Source organism: Leguminivora glycinivorella, chromosome 6, assembly GCF_023078275.1.
Source record: "Leguminivora glycinivorella isolate SPB_JAAS2020 chromosome 6, LegGlyc_1.1, whole genome shotgun sequence".
Classification (NCBI taxonomy): Eukaryota; Metazoa; Arthropoda; class Insecta; order Lepidoptera; family Tortricidae; genus Leguminivora; species Leguminivora glycinivorella.
The window spans coordinates 11,501,448-11,518,907 of record NC_062976.1 but is presented as its reverse complement, the minus strand read 5'-3'; the positions used below and the strand labels follow the sequence as shown (position 1 = coordinate 11,518,907).

Below are 17,460 nucleotides of genomic sequence, written 5' to 3'. Positions count from 1 at the left end.
TGTAATATATCCTGATTTATCGAGAGCTTACTGATTTTGGTGAAAGTTTTCTAACTGTATTTTGTGTGACTACTACCTAAGACAGGTAATTTTTAAAACTGCTTGGATAAATTTCATGTGATAGCTACTATATATGGTTTTCTAACTCCCTGGGGCAAGTTTTTTTATTGGCATGCAAATTGTATTATTTCTTCGCAGGCATTTGATTATTATTTTAAGTAAAACGGTACATTTGTTGTTACTGGTCGATGGAGCAATAGTTAATTAATATTTTTTACTAACAAGTAGACTATAGCAATTGTCTATTTAACAACCAACTGTTACGTAAATTGATTCAGTTTCATGACAAACGTTTCAATTGAGGGACCACCTTTAATCGATTGAAACTTTTGAATGGCATCTTTTAGAAACTAAAGCTTGAATTTACAATTCTTCGAGTACTTTCACTAACTCTCAGTCACACCTATATTTTAAATAATACTATTGTTCTCTCTTAATGTGAACTTATCGCGATCGATTGAGGGACCACATTCTGCATGCCATTTTGTCGTATTGAGTTAGCAGAAAGGAGTCACAATTAATGAAATTAGTTTTACAAATCTTTTACTAAGAGTACCCATTTACGGAAGTTGTGAATTTGAAGTGGATTATGAAATATGGATACCTAACAATCCTGACATGCACGACTGAGGATCCACCTTTAACCGAATGTGACTTTTGAGTGGCTACTTTTACAAATTATTGGTATGAATGTCAACATTCAAAAGCTCGAAATTCTAACGTGGACCCTCAATGGGAATGCACATCCCCACCCATACCCCCCCCCCCCCCCCCCCCCCAACCAATTGTCTGACTGACGGCAGGTTATTGATATTCAACCCTTTCTTTTGGACCCTCAGCTCTGGTTATATTTGTTTGATACGCTCTCCGATTACATTTTGTATATTCATTCATATCTAAAAGCAAGTTTCACATAAAATTATTACTACATTACATTAAGTACATTCAATTATCTATCACAATCATAATCATGAAGCATTGGAATGCTTACTGAATAGCTGTTATTGTGGAAAACCACGCATTTGGTTAAAATGTCATTAACAGGTATCAATTTAAAATCTGAATATTTTTTTACTACCATGACATCAATGGCTACTGAATTAAAAGGGTACTCAAAAAACGGCTGATAGTTTACAAACTCTTTGCCATAAATGAATAAAGTATGATTTTTAAGGATGTTATATATCTTAAACACCTTCCTATTTTTAGTAAGACAATAACAATCAGCTTCACGAGATTCTGCTACATGTAACGCATACTTTTTATATGTTAGTTTTTTATAACATTCATATACATTTTCCTCAGGTAGGGGTCCAGAATAAAACTGGTCAGAAACAGTTATTTTCGATGAGGAGCTGTATAGTTTTGAAGATTCCATTTCTTTCAATCTTCGTACAATTTGTTGCAATGGCTTATTAGGCGATCGTACTAATTTTTTTAAACTCCCCAAATGGTTTTCAAATGGGAATGCTGAATATTCATCTAGTGAACCAAAGAGGCGTACATCATCGCATATATGACATAACATGTGAACATTATATACCAAAAAATGTAATCCATAAACCGATTTTGAATGATTAATAAAAATCAGAAGTAATTCCTGGGCCAAATCTATACCAAGTTCTCTAATATGTTTGTTTGAACATAAAATCGTAATAGCTGAATGAAAAAGTAGAAAGTTTTCGTAAAGTGAACGTGGCAAGATGTCCTTTAACACAATTGGACCTACATATAATAAAAACATTCGATATTCAGTTGCTTTCCATCGAGCTAATTCAGATAAGCTCCGCGGTTTTCTATTAAATTCAACTGGTATATATTTTGAACAATGGATTAGTTTTTCAGATATTAATTTAATTAAGCGACTTTGTATACGAACATTTAAATCACCACTAATCCACACATTTAACAGCTTACGCATTACCCCCAAACAAACATTATGCATATATTCAATAGGGAATAAAGATATCAAATCTATAGGGAGCCGTAAAAGTGGTGACTCTCCAACATGATGGTCTTCATCAAGCTGTGAACGAAATGATTCATTGGTCCTAGTGGGCGCTGACACACTTTCATAGATCACGCGGCCGCGGTATTCGCCTGCCTCTATACACTTGTCGCAAGCTGAATAACCACCATGTTGTTTAGTACACTTGATAAATGCTCGTGCTGGAGCGTCACAAATAAAGCTATGGATTTTAACAGTGTAATGAATATTTTCAAGATCGAAACCATCTCTAAGTAAGTTTTCTAATTCGTCAACAAATGGCTTTAAAAAACATTTAATGGTGAAGGTTTAGCTTGACCACAGAAAAGAGCGACGACAAATGGTTTAGCATTAGGATTGTTTTTTAGCAATCCCAATATTGGCCACAATTGTGTATTAGTACTTTTGAATATGGGAAGTCCATCAATGTTAAAAGAAACATTAATTTCTCTATTACCGAGATTACTATCATTATCGTTAAATAGTTTTATTTGCTTTTGAATTTGGGAAAGAAGACCTAAATGTACTAATTCACCAGTATCTAACTTAGTAATTTCTAGTTGTAAAGGGGTTGTCAACAGTGTTCTACTATCTTTTGGTAATCCAGGGCATAAAGGAGACACAATTTTAAGAAGACTATTTAAAGCATTATGTGGTATTTGATATTGAGTGGCCCAATGTTTTAACTCTGTTTTGAAATCATCTTCTTTTATAGACTTAACAGAATCTGAATCAGATAGTAAATGCTCATTATCACTAGTAATGATATGATTATCGTGAGAAATGTCATGTTCTATCAATAAACCGGAATTATTTCTAGAACCTTGGAATACAATTTCAGATTGAGAATTATTATATGAAGTACATGGCAAATTAACTAAGGAAGAGGATGCACTTACAGTTGTAGTACTCTTTTGTAAATTTGAAATTACATTTAACTGTGCTTCTTTGGCTCTTCGCAATAATTGACGTTGGCCAACTATGGCTTTTCTCGAATATTTTATTTTCTCTGCCATGTTTATTGTTGTTTAATCTTCTTCAATCTTTCGGGGGCATGTTTTAACCAAATTTTAATGGAATCTTCTACGTCTTTAGCTGTAGACCCAGATGTAGTGGTGACAACTCCTTCTATAAAGATAAAGATATAATACATATGTTAATGTTATAACATTACTACTGAATGGCAACCTAATAATTAAAATCAAGGATCCGGCAGACCCCGCCGACAGTGGCGAGACGAGCTTGACTCCTTTCTAAAAGTATGGCCAGAGACTGCTCAAGATAGGGAACAATGGAAAAAGTGGGACGAGTCCTTTGCCCAGCAGTGGGACACTATAGGCTCGCAATAAAAAAAAAAAAATATAACTATTTATGCAAAATAATAAGTTTTTACTTCATCTCCAGATTCTCCAGCATACAGGTTGCTTTTTCTACAACTAACCATATTGTACGAGGTAATTAGGTAGGTCATATTGAACAACTTTTTCTATGGGACGTGGACCAACCCCAAAATCCTAAAAAAAATTACCACAATTTATGAAACAGCCAACTTACCCACGATACAATCTCGCAGGCGCAGTTGGCAGAAAGGCTTTTTGTTCGATCTCTTTCCATAAAAGTTGTACTGTTGAGCCAGCTGGTCAGTGAAACAAAATTTCATTAGTCGAGACACTTTGCTCGCAATATCCCTGCCTCCAATAGTTCTCATGTATGAAACCTGTAACAAACAAAATAATGTATAATTGAAAAATAGCAAATAAAAATTATTGTTGGTCAGACTAATTGAGTACATACATACATATAATCACGCCTGTTTCCCAGAGGGGTAGGCAGAGATCACGGATTTCCATTTACTACGATCCTGACAAACCACTAATTAAGTGAAGATTAGCAATATGTGAAATACATTTTTTAGCCGAGTTTAGACGTGCAAGTTATTGCTGCAAGTTTTGAGACAGAAGTATATGCAAGAAAGAGACGCAGATATTTGCCAGTTTTGCCACCCACTCTTACCTATAGTTGCATCTTAAAACTTGCAGCAATAACTTGCTGGTCTAAACTCAGCTTTACAAATGTTGTATCCGTATTGTATGCGAGTTTATGTATTTTTATTACTACTAAATAACTATAAATTGCACCACCTGCTTCAAGCTGTTCCTTCCTTCTTCCTTTTAATGTAAGCTGTCTGAATGAGATCGCTTTGAAGCTACAAGGCCGCCTATTGGTGCAAATATTCTCCATTTATCTTTTTTCTGTAAATCTTTTTATATGGTGTTCAATAAAGAGTTATTGTAGGTATTGTAACTTACCAAATTGTCATAATTTTCTTTTTTCTCTATTAATAATTCAGTTGTAGTTAATTCATCGGCATTTTGAATTGGGAATTTGAATTCCGGTTTTAGGCTACCTTTCGATGTGCCAGTATGTTTTAACAGACTTATTATTTGATCATTTTGAGTTTTGATACATGTCAACAATGACAGCACTTTTGTTTGGTATCCTAAAAAATAAATATAAAATAAAAACAGTGTAAGTGCAAAGTGGTCAAATATATCGGAACAAGACTCGAGAGCGTGTACATTGGCCGCTGCGATATAGATACATGTTATGCCGACTGTACACACTCGCCGAGACAACGCGAGATGGGCACGCCATTTCAGTCATCCATTCTAATATTATAAATGCGAAAGGAACTCAGTCTATCTGTTACCATTTGACGGCCTCTTAGCCTACGCCTAGTTGGTAGTGCAACTGCTTACATAGCAGGAGATTCTGGGGTCGAACCCCGGTAAGGGCATATATATTTGTGCGTTTATCACAGATATTTGTTCTTGAGTAATAGATGTTTCTATGTATACAGTATGTCCTTAGCCATTGGACAAAGCCTTAAATCCACATAGGGTTACTTCTCAGAAGTGCTCTAACACTAATTACGTAATGTGTTTGTATGTATGTGTCGGTGTTGGCACCTGCCATCACGCACATTTGTGCCATAACTATCATAAGATATTTTTCATGTGAAAATGTAATTAGTGTCAAGCATAAAAAACCGGCCAAGAGCGTGTCAAGCCACACTCAGTGTAGGGTTCCGTAGTTTTCCGTATTTTTCTCAAAAACTAGTGAACCTATCAAGTTCAAAATAATTTTCCTAGAAAGACTTTATAAAGTTCTACTTTTGTGATTATTTTCAATTTTTTAAACATATAGTCAAAAGTTAGAGGGGGGGGGGGGCACACACTTTTTTTCCTTAAGGAGCGATTATTTCCGAAAATATTAATATTATCAAAAAATTATTTTGGTAAACTCTTATTCATTTTTAAATACCTATCCAACAATATATCACACGTTGAGGTTGGAATGAAAAAAAAAAACAGTCCCCATTTTACATGTAGGGGGGGTAACCCTACCAAAACATTTTTTTCGACTTTTTATTTTACCACTTTGTCGGCGTGATTGATATACATATTGGTACCAAATTTCAGCTTTCTAGTGCTAACGGTCACTGAGAGATTATCCGCGGACGGACGGACGGACGGACGGACGGACGGACGGACGGACGGACAGACATAGCGAAACTATAAGGGTTCCTAGTTGACTACGGAACCCTAAAAAGTACTACATCATAGTCATATATAGTATATTACCTACCTGTTAATCCCTGAACTCTCGATGGCGTTGCTGCTGGCTCGTCGCTGCCGATATTCGACGGTTGTTCATATTGGCACCGAGGACTAACTTGGCGTGCAAAGGGAGTTAACCGTCCGTCGCCGTCGTCTGCCAAATCTGACAACATACAAAATATAATAAGTTTTTGGCAAAAAAAAATATTTTTGGTACAAGCTTTTATCGCTGACTGTACTTTTCTTACGACAGACAACTAATACTCATCAAGACAATTCTAAAAAAGTCATTTTTATGACGCTATGATCCTTGGAAGTTACATACAGGTCGACCTAATATAAAAGCTTGTTGCTATAAAAATAAAAGCGGAAATTTTTTAGTACCTACCTATTAATAAATAAAGATGAATCCAACAAAAAATCATCCTTGCTGTTTACAGCAGCCTAGCAGGGAACACAGTAATGAACACCACACACACACACATACATGATGATGAAAGTTAAAGCGCCGCATGGGTTAAAATATATAAACATGGATATCTTACCTTGCATTACACTGTTTTTTAAGATGGGAAGCTCATCTGCTACATTCAGTAATGAGAGGGTTCCTGTTGGCAAAAAACATTTAATTTAATATGAATTATATTTACTACAAATATTAATACTATTAATAACACAATGCACGCAAGGGAGTTAATTGGAGATTAAGTGGATAGGTATATTATTAGTTTCGAAGCAACATCAGACAAAGAACATATTCTAAGTTCCGTAATATACCACACTACATTTATAGTGCTGCGGTATATGTAGTAGCAATGGCTGGGACAGGCTAAACCCCCAGGTTAGCAATTTATTTAGTTGGCCTTAGTATGTAATACATTATAATTTATAATTAGTATAATTACAGGGTTTGACAAAAATGACTATTCACTTGTAAGCCTTTAATCAGGTATTTTGCGTGCCTGGAGAATCTATTTTATTATAGGTCAAAGGTTACCTGGCTCGATTACCTTTTTAAATGTTATGCATTTTTATGAAGCCCTACCCAAATCTAAACTTTACCAGGTAAGAGTATAATATGTGTTTATCTATTATTTATTAATTATAATTTACTTACTTTCTGCTATTGAAGCGGTTTCTTGGGCAATGTTTGGCTGAGCTTGACGACTATCTGCACAAAACATAACATATAATTTTTGAAATTAGGTACTTCGGAATTACATCATTAATATCAACCAAATTACTACATATTCATAACAGGTGTTTTGACTATAAAACCCACCTCCATAATCTCCTTCATTGTCAGCAGCTTGAAGTGGTTGTAATTTCTTTTTTAACGGTGGTGGCCTTATGTGTTTATCTTCGTCACTGCTGCTAGAAATATATCTTTTTTGCCTTTTACGTTTAAGACTTGGTTCTGTTTCGGCTTCAGTCTGTATGTCTGATGTATCTTCAACCAGTTTCAGTTTTTTTTTTGCTTTCTCTAGGTCATCTTTAGGTACATGCAAATAAAAAAATACACACAACATGCAAAAATAATAAATTAACACAACATAATGCATCCCCTAGTAAACAAGGTTATTAAGTAAACATATAGGATGGACTTGCATTAGTACGAATAACCTGAAATTGTACAGTCAACCAATTTAATTAGTAGGTCACTTTGAATCTTTGCAGGATTCTTTGATGCCAGCATGTCTACTAAAATTAATTAATTTAGTTATTGTAAATAGTGTAATCAAAACAGTTGCCTAACACTAAGCTAATTAATAGTTGACTACAGGTGCTGTAACTACTTGTCAACACTGTCTATACGACATTATAAAGACAGAGTTAGTTATGACAGTGTTTTGTATTATATTGTAATTTTTGCCTTCCCTCAGTAAGTCTTAAGTTTCAAGCCCGCCATAGATGGGCCACTTGAAGCAGTTCAGCTGCTACAAGCTGCCCGTGTATGATGAGTCTACAAGCAGTTACACCCCCCATAGGCATACCGCATGAAGCAGTTCACGACAACTTCTGATACACCTAAAGAAAACAGTAATTAACTCAACTATATTATCTTGCCTTACCTATGGCTGTCAAACTTGGACCCTAAACCAGTCAACCAAAAATAAAATACAGACCATGCAAAGAGCAATGGAAAGAAGCTGTTTAGGCATCAAGTTAAAGGACATAATAAGATGCTCAGATATTAGAAAAAAGACACAAGTAACTGATGCCTTACGCTTTGCTCAGAGTATGAAATGGAGATGGGCGGGTCACGTGGCAAGGCTAAATGATGACAGGTGGACAGGAAAGGTTACAAAGTGGAAAGAACCACAGGGATCAAGAAAGAGAGGACATCCACTATCCAGGTGGCAGGATGACATTAAGGCTACTGCAGGTAAGGAATGGCAAAACATGGCCAAGGACAAAAGTAAAATGGAAACAGCTTTTACAACTTTTATGGAAGAAGCTTTTACCCAGAAGGGGTCTACAGAAGAAAATCAATAATAATTAAAAAACAAATAATCGAAAAGGAAAATCTTTTATGTAGAATAATAAAACTTAAATAAATAAATAAATAAATATTATACGTTAAATAGCTAGCTCAGTTTATTACTAAAAACAAAAACAAATACCTAACTTTAGAGCATAGGGGTGAGTCAGTGATTCTGGTACTAGAAGACCGGGTAAAGGGTAAATTTATTAATTAAAAAATAATAATTTATGTTGGGCTCCTTTTAAAAATAATAAAACGAGGCACGCTCTGACCTTGGTGACGTGTAGCAGAATTTAGGGGAGGTGGAAGCTGCAGCTACAGGAATGGAAGCTCTCCCATACCAGTCGCCACAGCCTCCTGTCCACCGGTTCAGGCTCGGGAAGCATGAGCTCCGCGCTACCTTTGAACGTAACCTCCAAATCGGAGAACCCTGAAATAGGATTTAAAAAAAACAATGACCCTGAGGCTTACCAACCCTTGGCGAGGGTTAAAATCATGCGCGTATAAATGTGAAACATACCCAACGCAGAAAAGAAGCCGGCTTGTGGTTCCGTGCATTCATGTCAATGGAAGGGGTCCTCAAGTCATTTTATGAAAATAATGAATCATAATCATAATAAAAATGCATGGATTAGGCCTTCACGTTGCACTGGAGCAGCAGTACAAAGCATGATGGCGGCCGGGACCACGAACTGCCGAGTGATGTCCGTAGAATTGGATATTCGCATCTCCAAACGAATTCCTCATCAACTGCACCCTTTGCGTAGGCTATTTACTGCATAATATCCTATCAAACTTATACATTAAACAGCAGAATGCAAACATAAAAAACACATATTTGGAGAACGATCCGCCATGTTCCATGGATCAATCGAAAGTTCCAGTCTACATCATCTCATGGCCCCTGTACACACATGGCCAACGGTTCCACCAGCCTTTTGTGAAACCCCTTGGCCAAGATAAGAGCCGCTGTTTACACATTGGCGAACCAATCACTTGGCATTGGCTCTTCATAAAAGATGGACGTGTAATGAAAAAATCTAGGAAATTCTTGGTCATAGACGTTGTCAGAAAAAAAATATTAAAAAATAATAACCCCGTAGTAAAATTAAATTATTTGCAATATTAACAATTTTTTGAATATTCTGATAAGAACATTTATCTTTTTTAGGAAATACATTAAACATTTGCAAGGTTATTTTATTTCCTAAAATCTACACTATTATTGGCATAGATAAACTTATTATTTTCGTAAATATATCACTACTGTCCTCTCTGACGGCTGACGACCAACTGAATGAAGCGCCAACGTGTAAACGCAGTTGGCCATTGGCGCCAAGATCCTTTGATGTGTGGACAAAAAACCGACACGAATCGGTTGGCCGGCAAGCGCAAGCGCCAACTGCAAACTTACGGCCAAGTAGCCCTCTACACACATGGCCAAGGGGGTTGGTGGAACTGTTGGCCATGTGTGTACAGCGGCCATCAGATATGTATGCAAGTGTCGGCTGACAGCTCGGCCCACAGATACGTGACGAGATGCATTCGCCTATAGACAACGTTCAACTCAAACCTCTTTCGTAAAAAGGGTAATAAAATATTTCCAAAAAGGAACGAAAACTAACAATACAATAATAAATTGAGTTTTATTTCTGATAAATGAATATTAAAAGAGATTTATTTTAGAAGAAAATAAACTAACGACGATCGACACGCCATCTTTTGTCATTCTAGAAAACAGCAAACTAGGAGATCAATACAGTCCTACCGATAGATGGCTCTGCCTGTATGAAACTAATAGTTACTTGAATATAATGAATACCATCTAAATAAAAATATATCTACGAGGTTTGAAAAAATATTGTTACAATTTGCATGCCAATAAAAAACTTGCCCCAGGGAGTTAGAAAACCATATATAGTAGCTATCACATGAAATTTATCCAAGCAGTTTTAAAAATTACCTGTCTTAGGTAGTAGTCACACAAAATACAGTTAGAAAACTTTCACCAAAATCAGTAAGCTCTCGATAAATCAGGATATATTACATCCAGATACCATACCTACAGGTCAGGAAACGAATCTGCCCATAGATAAATCCAAGTGGTTTGTAAAATGTATCAAAATAAAATAAAATTTAAAATATACGTACCAGTCTCACAAAAAACTCTTTCGACGCTGTAAAGTTTCCACTTTTCGTCTGGTGTCTGCGCATCAGCTAAAACTTTATCAAATGCTTTGGTTCCCTTAACGGGGGCCAGAATACTTCGCACCGCCTTGGCGTAAACCACTGGTTGTTCACTAATGATACGGTTCCGCCGTCTTTTTCAGTAAATTGTATTACCGAGTACATGTTCTCGATGAAACGAATAGGTGTACGTTATTATTAATCACGGAGGACGCGTACGACACAACAGGCGCCAAACGAAAAAGGAGGGAAAAACAGCGTCACTTGAAGTGACTGACTTCACTTCGTTACTTCAATCAAATCAAACTGACAAAATGCGTTCCGTTCCAATATATTTTCTAAGCTTCTTTTAAAAAAATGACATTTTTAAGTTTATTTTGATGTTGTTGATTAAAAAACCTTTAATAATTTACTTTATAGATATTACTTCAAAGTTACCTAAAAAGACTAAAATGTTTTTTTTTACTTTATTAATTTACAACAAATGATTGACAAATTGATATCAAGAAACGAAAAAAGGCGGAAAATTTGAAAAATGTAGGCGCGAAGGGATAATAATTATACCTTCGCGACAAGATTTGTTTGACCATCTATTTATCCGGAGTCCGAAAATCCGGATAATCCGCTGATTTTGCGATCCGTTTCTAAATCCGGATTTTAAAACCGAAATCCGGATTTTCGGATTTTTACTTTAACGTCGCAATTTCAACCGAAATAAAGGACACAAGTGTTTATTTTTAACTTCTGACTAGCAGAAACGTCTGCAATCGATGCCACTAAGCTTAGAATAAATTTAAAAGTGGAAAATGTGAGTTCAAGTCTCACCCAAGGCAGACATTTTCCACTTTTAAATTTATTCTAAGACAAGTGTTTATGTACGTGGAATCCAATGTATAAGCAACTGTAAATAAAAAAAACATCCGTTTACACGTCATCAGATGTCTTGAGAGTGCAGGCAAATTTAAGTTTAAATAGTATACGAAAAATGTCCATAAATACAGGGTGTAATGTGATTCCTGGTATCTATACTTATGTAAACCACTTTGTATACCATGGTTTGCAATAAATGCTTATATTATTAGTAGACGAACCAAACATCCTATTGTTAATGAATTATATTAAGTAGAATTACAATCATAACCACATAACAACACTGTCATCAAAGTTGGTTCTATGTTAGAACTGATGCACTTCAATACATACTATAATTATGCTGTCAAAGTCGATTAGGCTAAGTTTGAACTGCGACCTCAACAAAAGTTGTCCAATGTTAATGTAGAAATTTGACTAAATTGGCATGTTTATAAGATAAATGAATACTAAATTGCTTGCTGCCTTCATATTCGGAAACACTATTACTGTCGTAAAACATATTTTATAATATGCTTTTCATCACACTCTCTCGAAAACGGTGTTATTCTGTTATTACATACTGATACTTAATGAACTATTTTACCGCCCTTGGGGCGGTAAAGTGAATACCAGGGTGGGACCTTCCATGACCTGTCAAAAATTACAAGATGGCGGACGAATGTTCAAAATGTCAGCGTAGATATTTCAATACAATAGTTTAAAATTTGGTTATTACTTCGCGAGTGTGATGTTGTGTATATCACGGGAGGCTGAAGGCTTCACTTTCCGCCCTCAATCTTAATACACAATGTACGATTATTCAATGCGTATTGTTAATTACGGCAATATAGATAGATTGTGCAAAAATGACGTCTCAATAGTAAAATAACGGCAAAATACGAGAAATTGTCACGTTGGAAACGACAGGCTAAATATACACGATGTGTTAGTGTTACTCGTTTAAGTCCTGATTTAGTTTAAAACTGAGTGAAAGTCGTAATTCAATTCCGCGCTTTTTTTTTTTTGTTAGCCTATATGAGTGTCTCACTGCTGGGCAAAGACCTCTCCCCTGGCTCTCCATGACTCCCTGTTCTCTGTTTCCTCCGGCCAGTTCTTCAGAAAGGCGTACAGATCGTTTCGCCATCTTTGCCTGGGCCTGCCCGGCCCTCACTTCTTCATCGGCATCCACTTGGTGGCTATGTTAGCCCACCTATCCGGATGCATGCGATAGACGTGGCCGGCCCAGTCCCATTTAAGCCTGGCGGTTTTTTTGCCAACATCAGCAATGCGAGTTTTGGAGCGCAGCGTAGTGTTTAGGACTCGATCGGTCCTTTTGACACCTAGAATGCTGCGCTCTATAGCGCGTTGGCAAACCTTCAGTTTGAACTTCTGAATCTCTGTGAGTGACCATGTTTGGGCGCTGTAGGTTAGGACAGGCAGAATACACATGTCGACGAGTTTTCGCTTGAGTGACAGTGGAAGGTTTCCCTTCATAAGCTCCTTCATGGACCAGTAGCTCTTCCAAGCGTTATCGACACGGCGTTCGACTTCTTTGTCTTGCCTGTTGCTGAAAGAGACTAGCTGGCCCAAGTAAATATACTCGTCGACATATTGTATATTCTGCCCATCTACCTCGACCCTACGTTTCTTGCTGTTGGTCATAACTTGTGTCTTTGCACGATTCATTCGAAGTCCAACCTGAAAGCTTGCGTTACTCAGATCTTGGAGAATTTCTTGCAGTTCGGATTCCGAGGAAGCAAAGAGGACAATGTCGTCAGCGAAGCGAAGGTTTGATAACCTCTTGTCTCCGACGACTATTCCTCTATTCTCCCAGGAAACCGCCAGGATTTGAAAAAACTTCTTCAAGGGTGCTGGTGAATAATTTTGGAGATAGCGGATCACCCTGTTTGACACCTCGCTGTATAGGAAACGACGGGCCTAAGTACTGAAGTTTTATGTTCGCTGTACTATTCCTGTATATGTTTTGAATTAAGCTAATGTATCTGGGGTGGATATTTTGGTTTTGAAGTGCGGTTACTATGGCGGAATGTGTGATGCTATCAAATGCTTTGATGGTATAAGGGGAGTTTGAATTCCGTAGAATTTTCTATGACCTGGTTGATTGTGTGGAGGTGATCGGTGGTGGAGAACCCTGGACGAAAGCCAGCTTGATTGGGCGGTTGGTGTTGATCGAGTTGCCCGGCAATGCGACGCTCTATAATTTTAATATATATTTTTTTATACACCGTGTTTCACTTAACACTAAAAACCTGAAAACACTTTGTTCAGAATCGAGAGTAGAATCGATTGAGCTATATCTTGATGGGGGTAATATTTTTATTTAAATTAGTATTATTAGTTATTTTTTACGTGCCCATTCTATTGTACTCGTAATACAACATTGTGTATATCGCATTGCTAGAGGTTGTTTACCTTTTTTCAGTATTTAGGGGTATTAATACTGGCCGGTTACTTGGACGATTATTTTTTCCGCTACTAGTTTGACGTTGTTTGTCAGTTTAATCTTAATGTTTATCATAAGTCATAACAAATTGAACTCGTACCTAATTCCAACCTTGTCATTTTGAATATTGAGTTTATTTGCTTACTGCGATTACCTGTCCAATTTGAAGTTTACTGTGACAAAGCTTTAAAGTGTTTTACAGTGACATCTTAGCTGTCTATTGGTAAACCTTATGTCGTTGCAGTAACGTACACAAATAAATAGACTTATGGTTTATTATGGTAGTTAGCAATTATTTTATTGAGTGTAGAGCTAAAAGTCAAGTAGAGCTGTACAGAAAATTAAAAATTCAATTAAAAAAAAAGTAACGATCAGATTAAAAGATGAATACTCTAGATGAGTTTAAAAAAATAAAAATCAGTTGGGGTGTCTGAGGTTTTGAGTGATACCGGAAACACCGTGTATGTGGGATACAAGACTGATTGGCCGATAGTTTCCTATGTCGGCTTTATCCCCTTTCTTGTGCAAAAGTATAATATTTGAATGAAGCAGTTTTTGAGGTATTTGTCCTGTATTTATACTATGGTGTTAAACAATTTTGAAAGAGGAAGTAATAGACTTGTTTTCCCGAAAATTAGTGCTTCTGTGGTGATAGCGTCAACTCCAGGGCTTTTGTCGAATTTCATTGTAGACAAGGCTTTGGCCACTTCCTCAGTTGTTATGGGAGAGATAGTTTCGCCGCAGAAGAGTTCCGGGGTGTTGTGTGCGTTAAGTGGGTCTGAGTATAAGGAAGAGTAAAACTTGGTGCATATATTCATTATCTGGTTTCTATCGCCGCATTTCTTGCCGTGTTCGTCTTTTAAATTAGTTATCCACAATTTTCCTTTTGTTATCCCATTTTTTGCTGCTCTAAGTGACCTGTTGTTTACTATTGCTGCTGTAACTAAATCTGTATTGTAGTTTCGGATGTCGGTTCGGATGCTGCGTTTAACTTTTCTGTCTGTCATTCGATATTCTGCGGAGCCTATTTCTAGATTAGTACGTTGTTATATTAAGTTTTTGGTGTCCTTTGATAATATGGTGCGTTTATTTTTAGTGGTGGTTTTAATTTTTCTCTGTGTTGCATGAACCACTTTCAGAATATTGTCATATTGGGTCTCAGTATCGGTGTCGTCTAAATTCAATATGTCAAATTGGTTTTGAAGTTCAAGGTTGTACTGGTCGTAGTTGGCTGTTAGTGTTGCTCTGTCTAGTTTTTTGCTGCGCACTGAAAATATATGTTTGCGGTGTAACTTGAAGTGGAATTTTAAGGTAGCACGAAGTGGTCTGTGGTCGGATTGGAATTTAATTTTATTTATAATACCTACGTTAGTGACTATGTTATTATTTGCGCTCTTAACCACTTAAATCAATATTTTCCTGGTTCTGTTGTAATGCTGTGCCTAAGAACGTAGAATTGACTCTACACTTGACGCGCTAATATTTTTATGATTTCGTTGTTTACTGGATGTATATAATCCTGAATGTAAAAAAAAAAACTTTACCTCGTTAATACAATGATTAACTGCCCACGTACGTAGCTTATATAATCAGTAAAAGCCGGCCAAGAGCGTGTCGGGCCACGCTCAGTGTAGGGTTCCGTAGTTTTCCGTATTTTTCTCAAAAACTACTGAACCTATCAAGTTCAAAATAAATTTCCTAGAAAGTCTTTATAAAGTTCTACTTTTGTGATTTTTGTCATATTTTTTAAACATATGGTTCAAAAGTTAGAGGGGAGGGGGACGCACTTTTTTTTCCTTTAAGAGCGATTATTTCCGAAAATATTAATATTATCAAAAACGATCTTAAACCCTTATTCATTTTTAAATACCTATCCAGCAATATATCACACGTTGGGGTTGGAATGAAAAAAAATATCAGTCCCCACTTTACATGTAGGGGGGGTACCCTAATAAAACATTTTTTATTTTTGCACTTTTTTGGCGTGATTGATATACATATTGGTACTAAATTTCAGCTTTCTAGTGCTAACGGTTACTGAGTTGACTACGGAACCCTAAAAAAGAGGAAAATGTTTTGTTTTGATTGAAAATAATGAGAGTTATGATTCACGCTTAGTTTCACTAGACTTAAGTATTATATATGGACCGAGGAACTGTTCAGAAGCTCCACAAAAGAATATAAAGGTAACCACCTAACCACGTCACGGTCTATCTATACCCCAGTCAATATAAGTTTAATGAAATAATTCATTTTTTGTTTGAAATTTGCGTAGCAAAACACGCATATACGTACTGTTGTGTGTTTACTAATGTTTAAAAATACTGTTTACTTCTTAAACTATTGAATTTTGCTTTATTTTTGGTGTTAACTAAAAAACCTTAAAAATCCGGATTTAATCCGGAATCTGGATTTTTCCTACAAATAATCCGAAAATCCGGATTTCCCAACATATAAGCGGATTTGCAATCCCTATTCACTATGATAGTGAATTAGTCTGAGTAAAGGAAAAGTATAAGATAACTAACTATAGTTTTATCAAAGGTCTGTCTCATTTCAAATTTAGACAGAGAGAATATAGTCATACTAGTTATGAAAAAAAAAGCTGCACTTTGAGATGGAAGCAAGCCGCTTTGCATGGTGATAGTAGACATCAAAGTAAACGATTTTTTCCGAGGATATCGAAATTTCATCCCTTAGGAAGCCGAGCGTAGCGAGGTGTTTTATGAAAATGAAAAAAAATATATATTTTTATTGTATCGTCCGATTTTGACAAAACGTATCTCAAATTCGAACAATGCAAGCAGAGACAAGTTACCAAGTTTGACAAGTTAAAATCGTGAACGAAACGCAGCGATGACGGATTGCCTCAGAGCGTAAACATAGCGTAAACGGAATGGCGCTGTCAGTGTCAAATCGATCAGTTGTCAATTTATCAGATAAACTTAGTTATACTTCCGTGAGATAAACAACTCACTGCGTGTGAGTTTTCGGTTCTGGAAAAAGGTCTCAATTACGTGGTTGCGCCGCGGAAGATCCCTTATGAGGACATTATCGTCAGTGTGGAAGATTGTCTGGTGAAGAACAATGTAGGCAAGGAAGAGTTAGAGGCTATACGCCAGGATGTCTCGTCTTTGTTACGGAGAGCGAAGCCCCCAAGAACAAATTTACCTAGGGATGAATTTGTCGCTTTAAAAAAATTGGGTGAGGATCCGGACATAACTGTTCTTCGAGCTGACAAGGGTAATGCGGCCGTTGTACTTCAGATTACAACGAGAAGATAATGAATCTTTTGGCGGATACATCAACATACAAACATGTAAAGAGGGACCCAACTACGAAGATCCTGAAAACCACTAAAGATCTAATTAGTGAGTACTCGGACAGCCTCAATCTGAATGTTGCAAGTTTAGTTCCTGATTGCCCGGTGCCTAGAAGTTGTATGGGTTGCCAAAAATACACAAGCCGAATGCTCTGCTACGTCCAGTAGTGAGTCAGATCGATGCTCCCACGTATAAATTAGCTCAGCACCTAGCGGGAGTCCTTTCACCATTGCGAGGTGGCACCAGCACTCATATAAAGGATTCTTACCATTTCATCAGTGAAATTAGAGATCTCACATTAACTGATGAATGAAATTATGGTCAGTTTTGATGTTCAGTCGCTATTTACGAATCTACCGGTAAAAGAGACTGCATTGAAATTGTCAAGAAGAGGTTTAGAGAGCAGAACATGTCTGAGAACCATGCCAAGTTGTTGGAACATTGCCTCACATCGGGCTACTTCCTATGGAACGGTGAATTCT

General features: G+C 36.7%; 2 protein-coding genes across 4 annotated transcripts in view; one reads left to right on the top strand and one right to left on the bottom strand.

The window, feature by feature from the left end:
- LOC125226826 (sodium/hydrogen exchanger 9B1-like) overlaps positions 1-17,460 on the top strand; it is a 47,704-nt gene that overhangs the window by 12,100 nt on the left and 18,144 nt on the right. The gene's annotated exons all lie outside the window — the stretch shown is intronic.
- On the bottom strand, positions 2,333-7,578 carry LOC125226827. Its single transcript, XM_048130944.1, has 7 exons — positions 6,950-7,578; positions 6,785-6,838; positions 6,213-6,275; positions 5,696-5,830; positions 4,357-4,547; positions 3,602-3,764; positions 2,333-3,175 (listed from the first exon to the last, which is right to left on the bottom strand). The coding sequence occupies exons 1-7, from the start codon at positions 7,227-7,229 to the stop codon at positions 3,066-3,068; spliced, it is 996 nt and encodes a 331-aa protein (XP_047986901.1). The 5' UTR covers positions 7,230-7,578; the 3' UTR covers positions 2,333-3,065.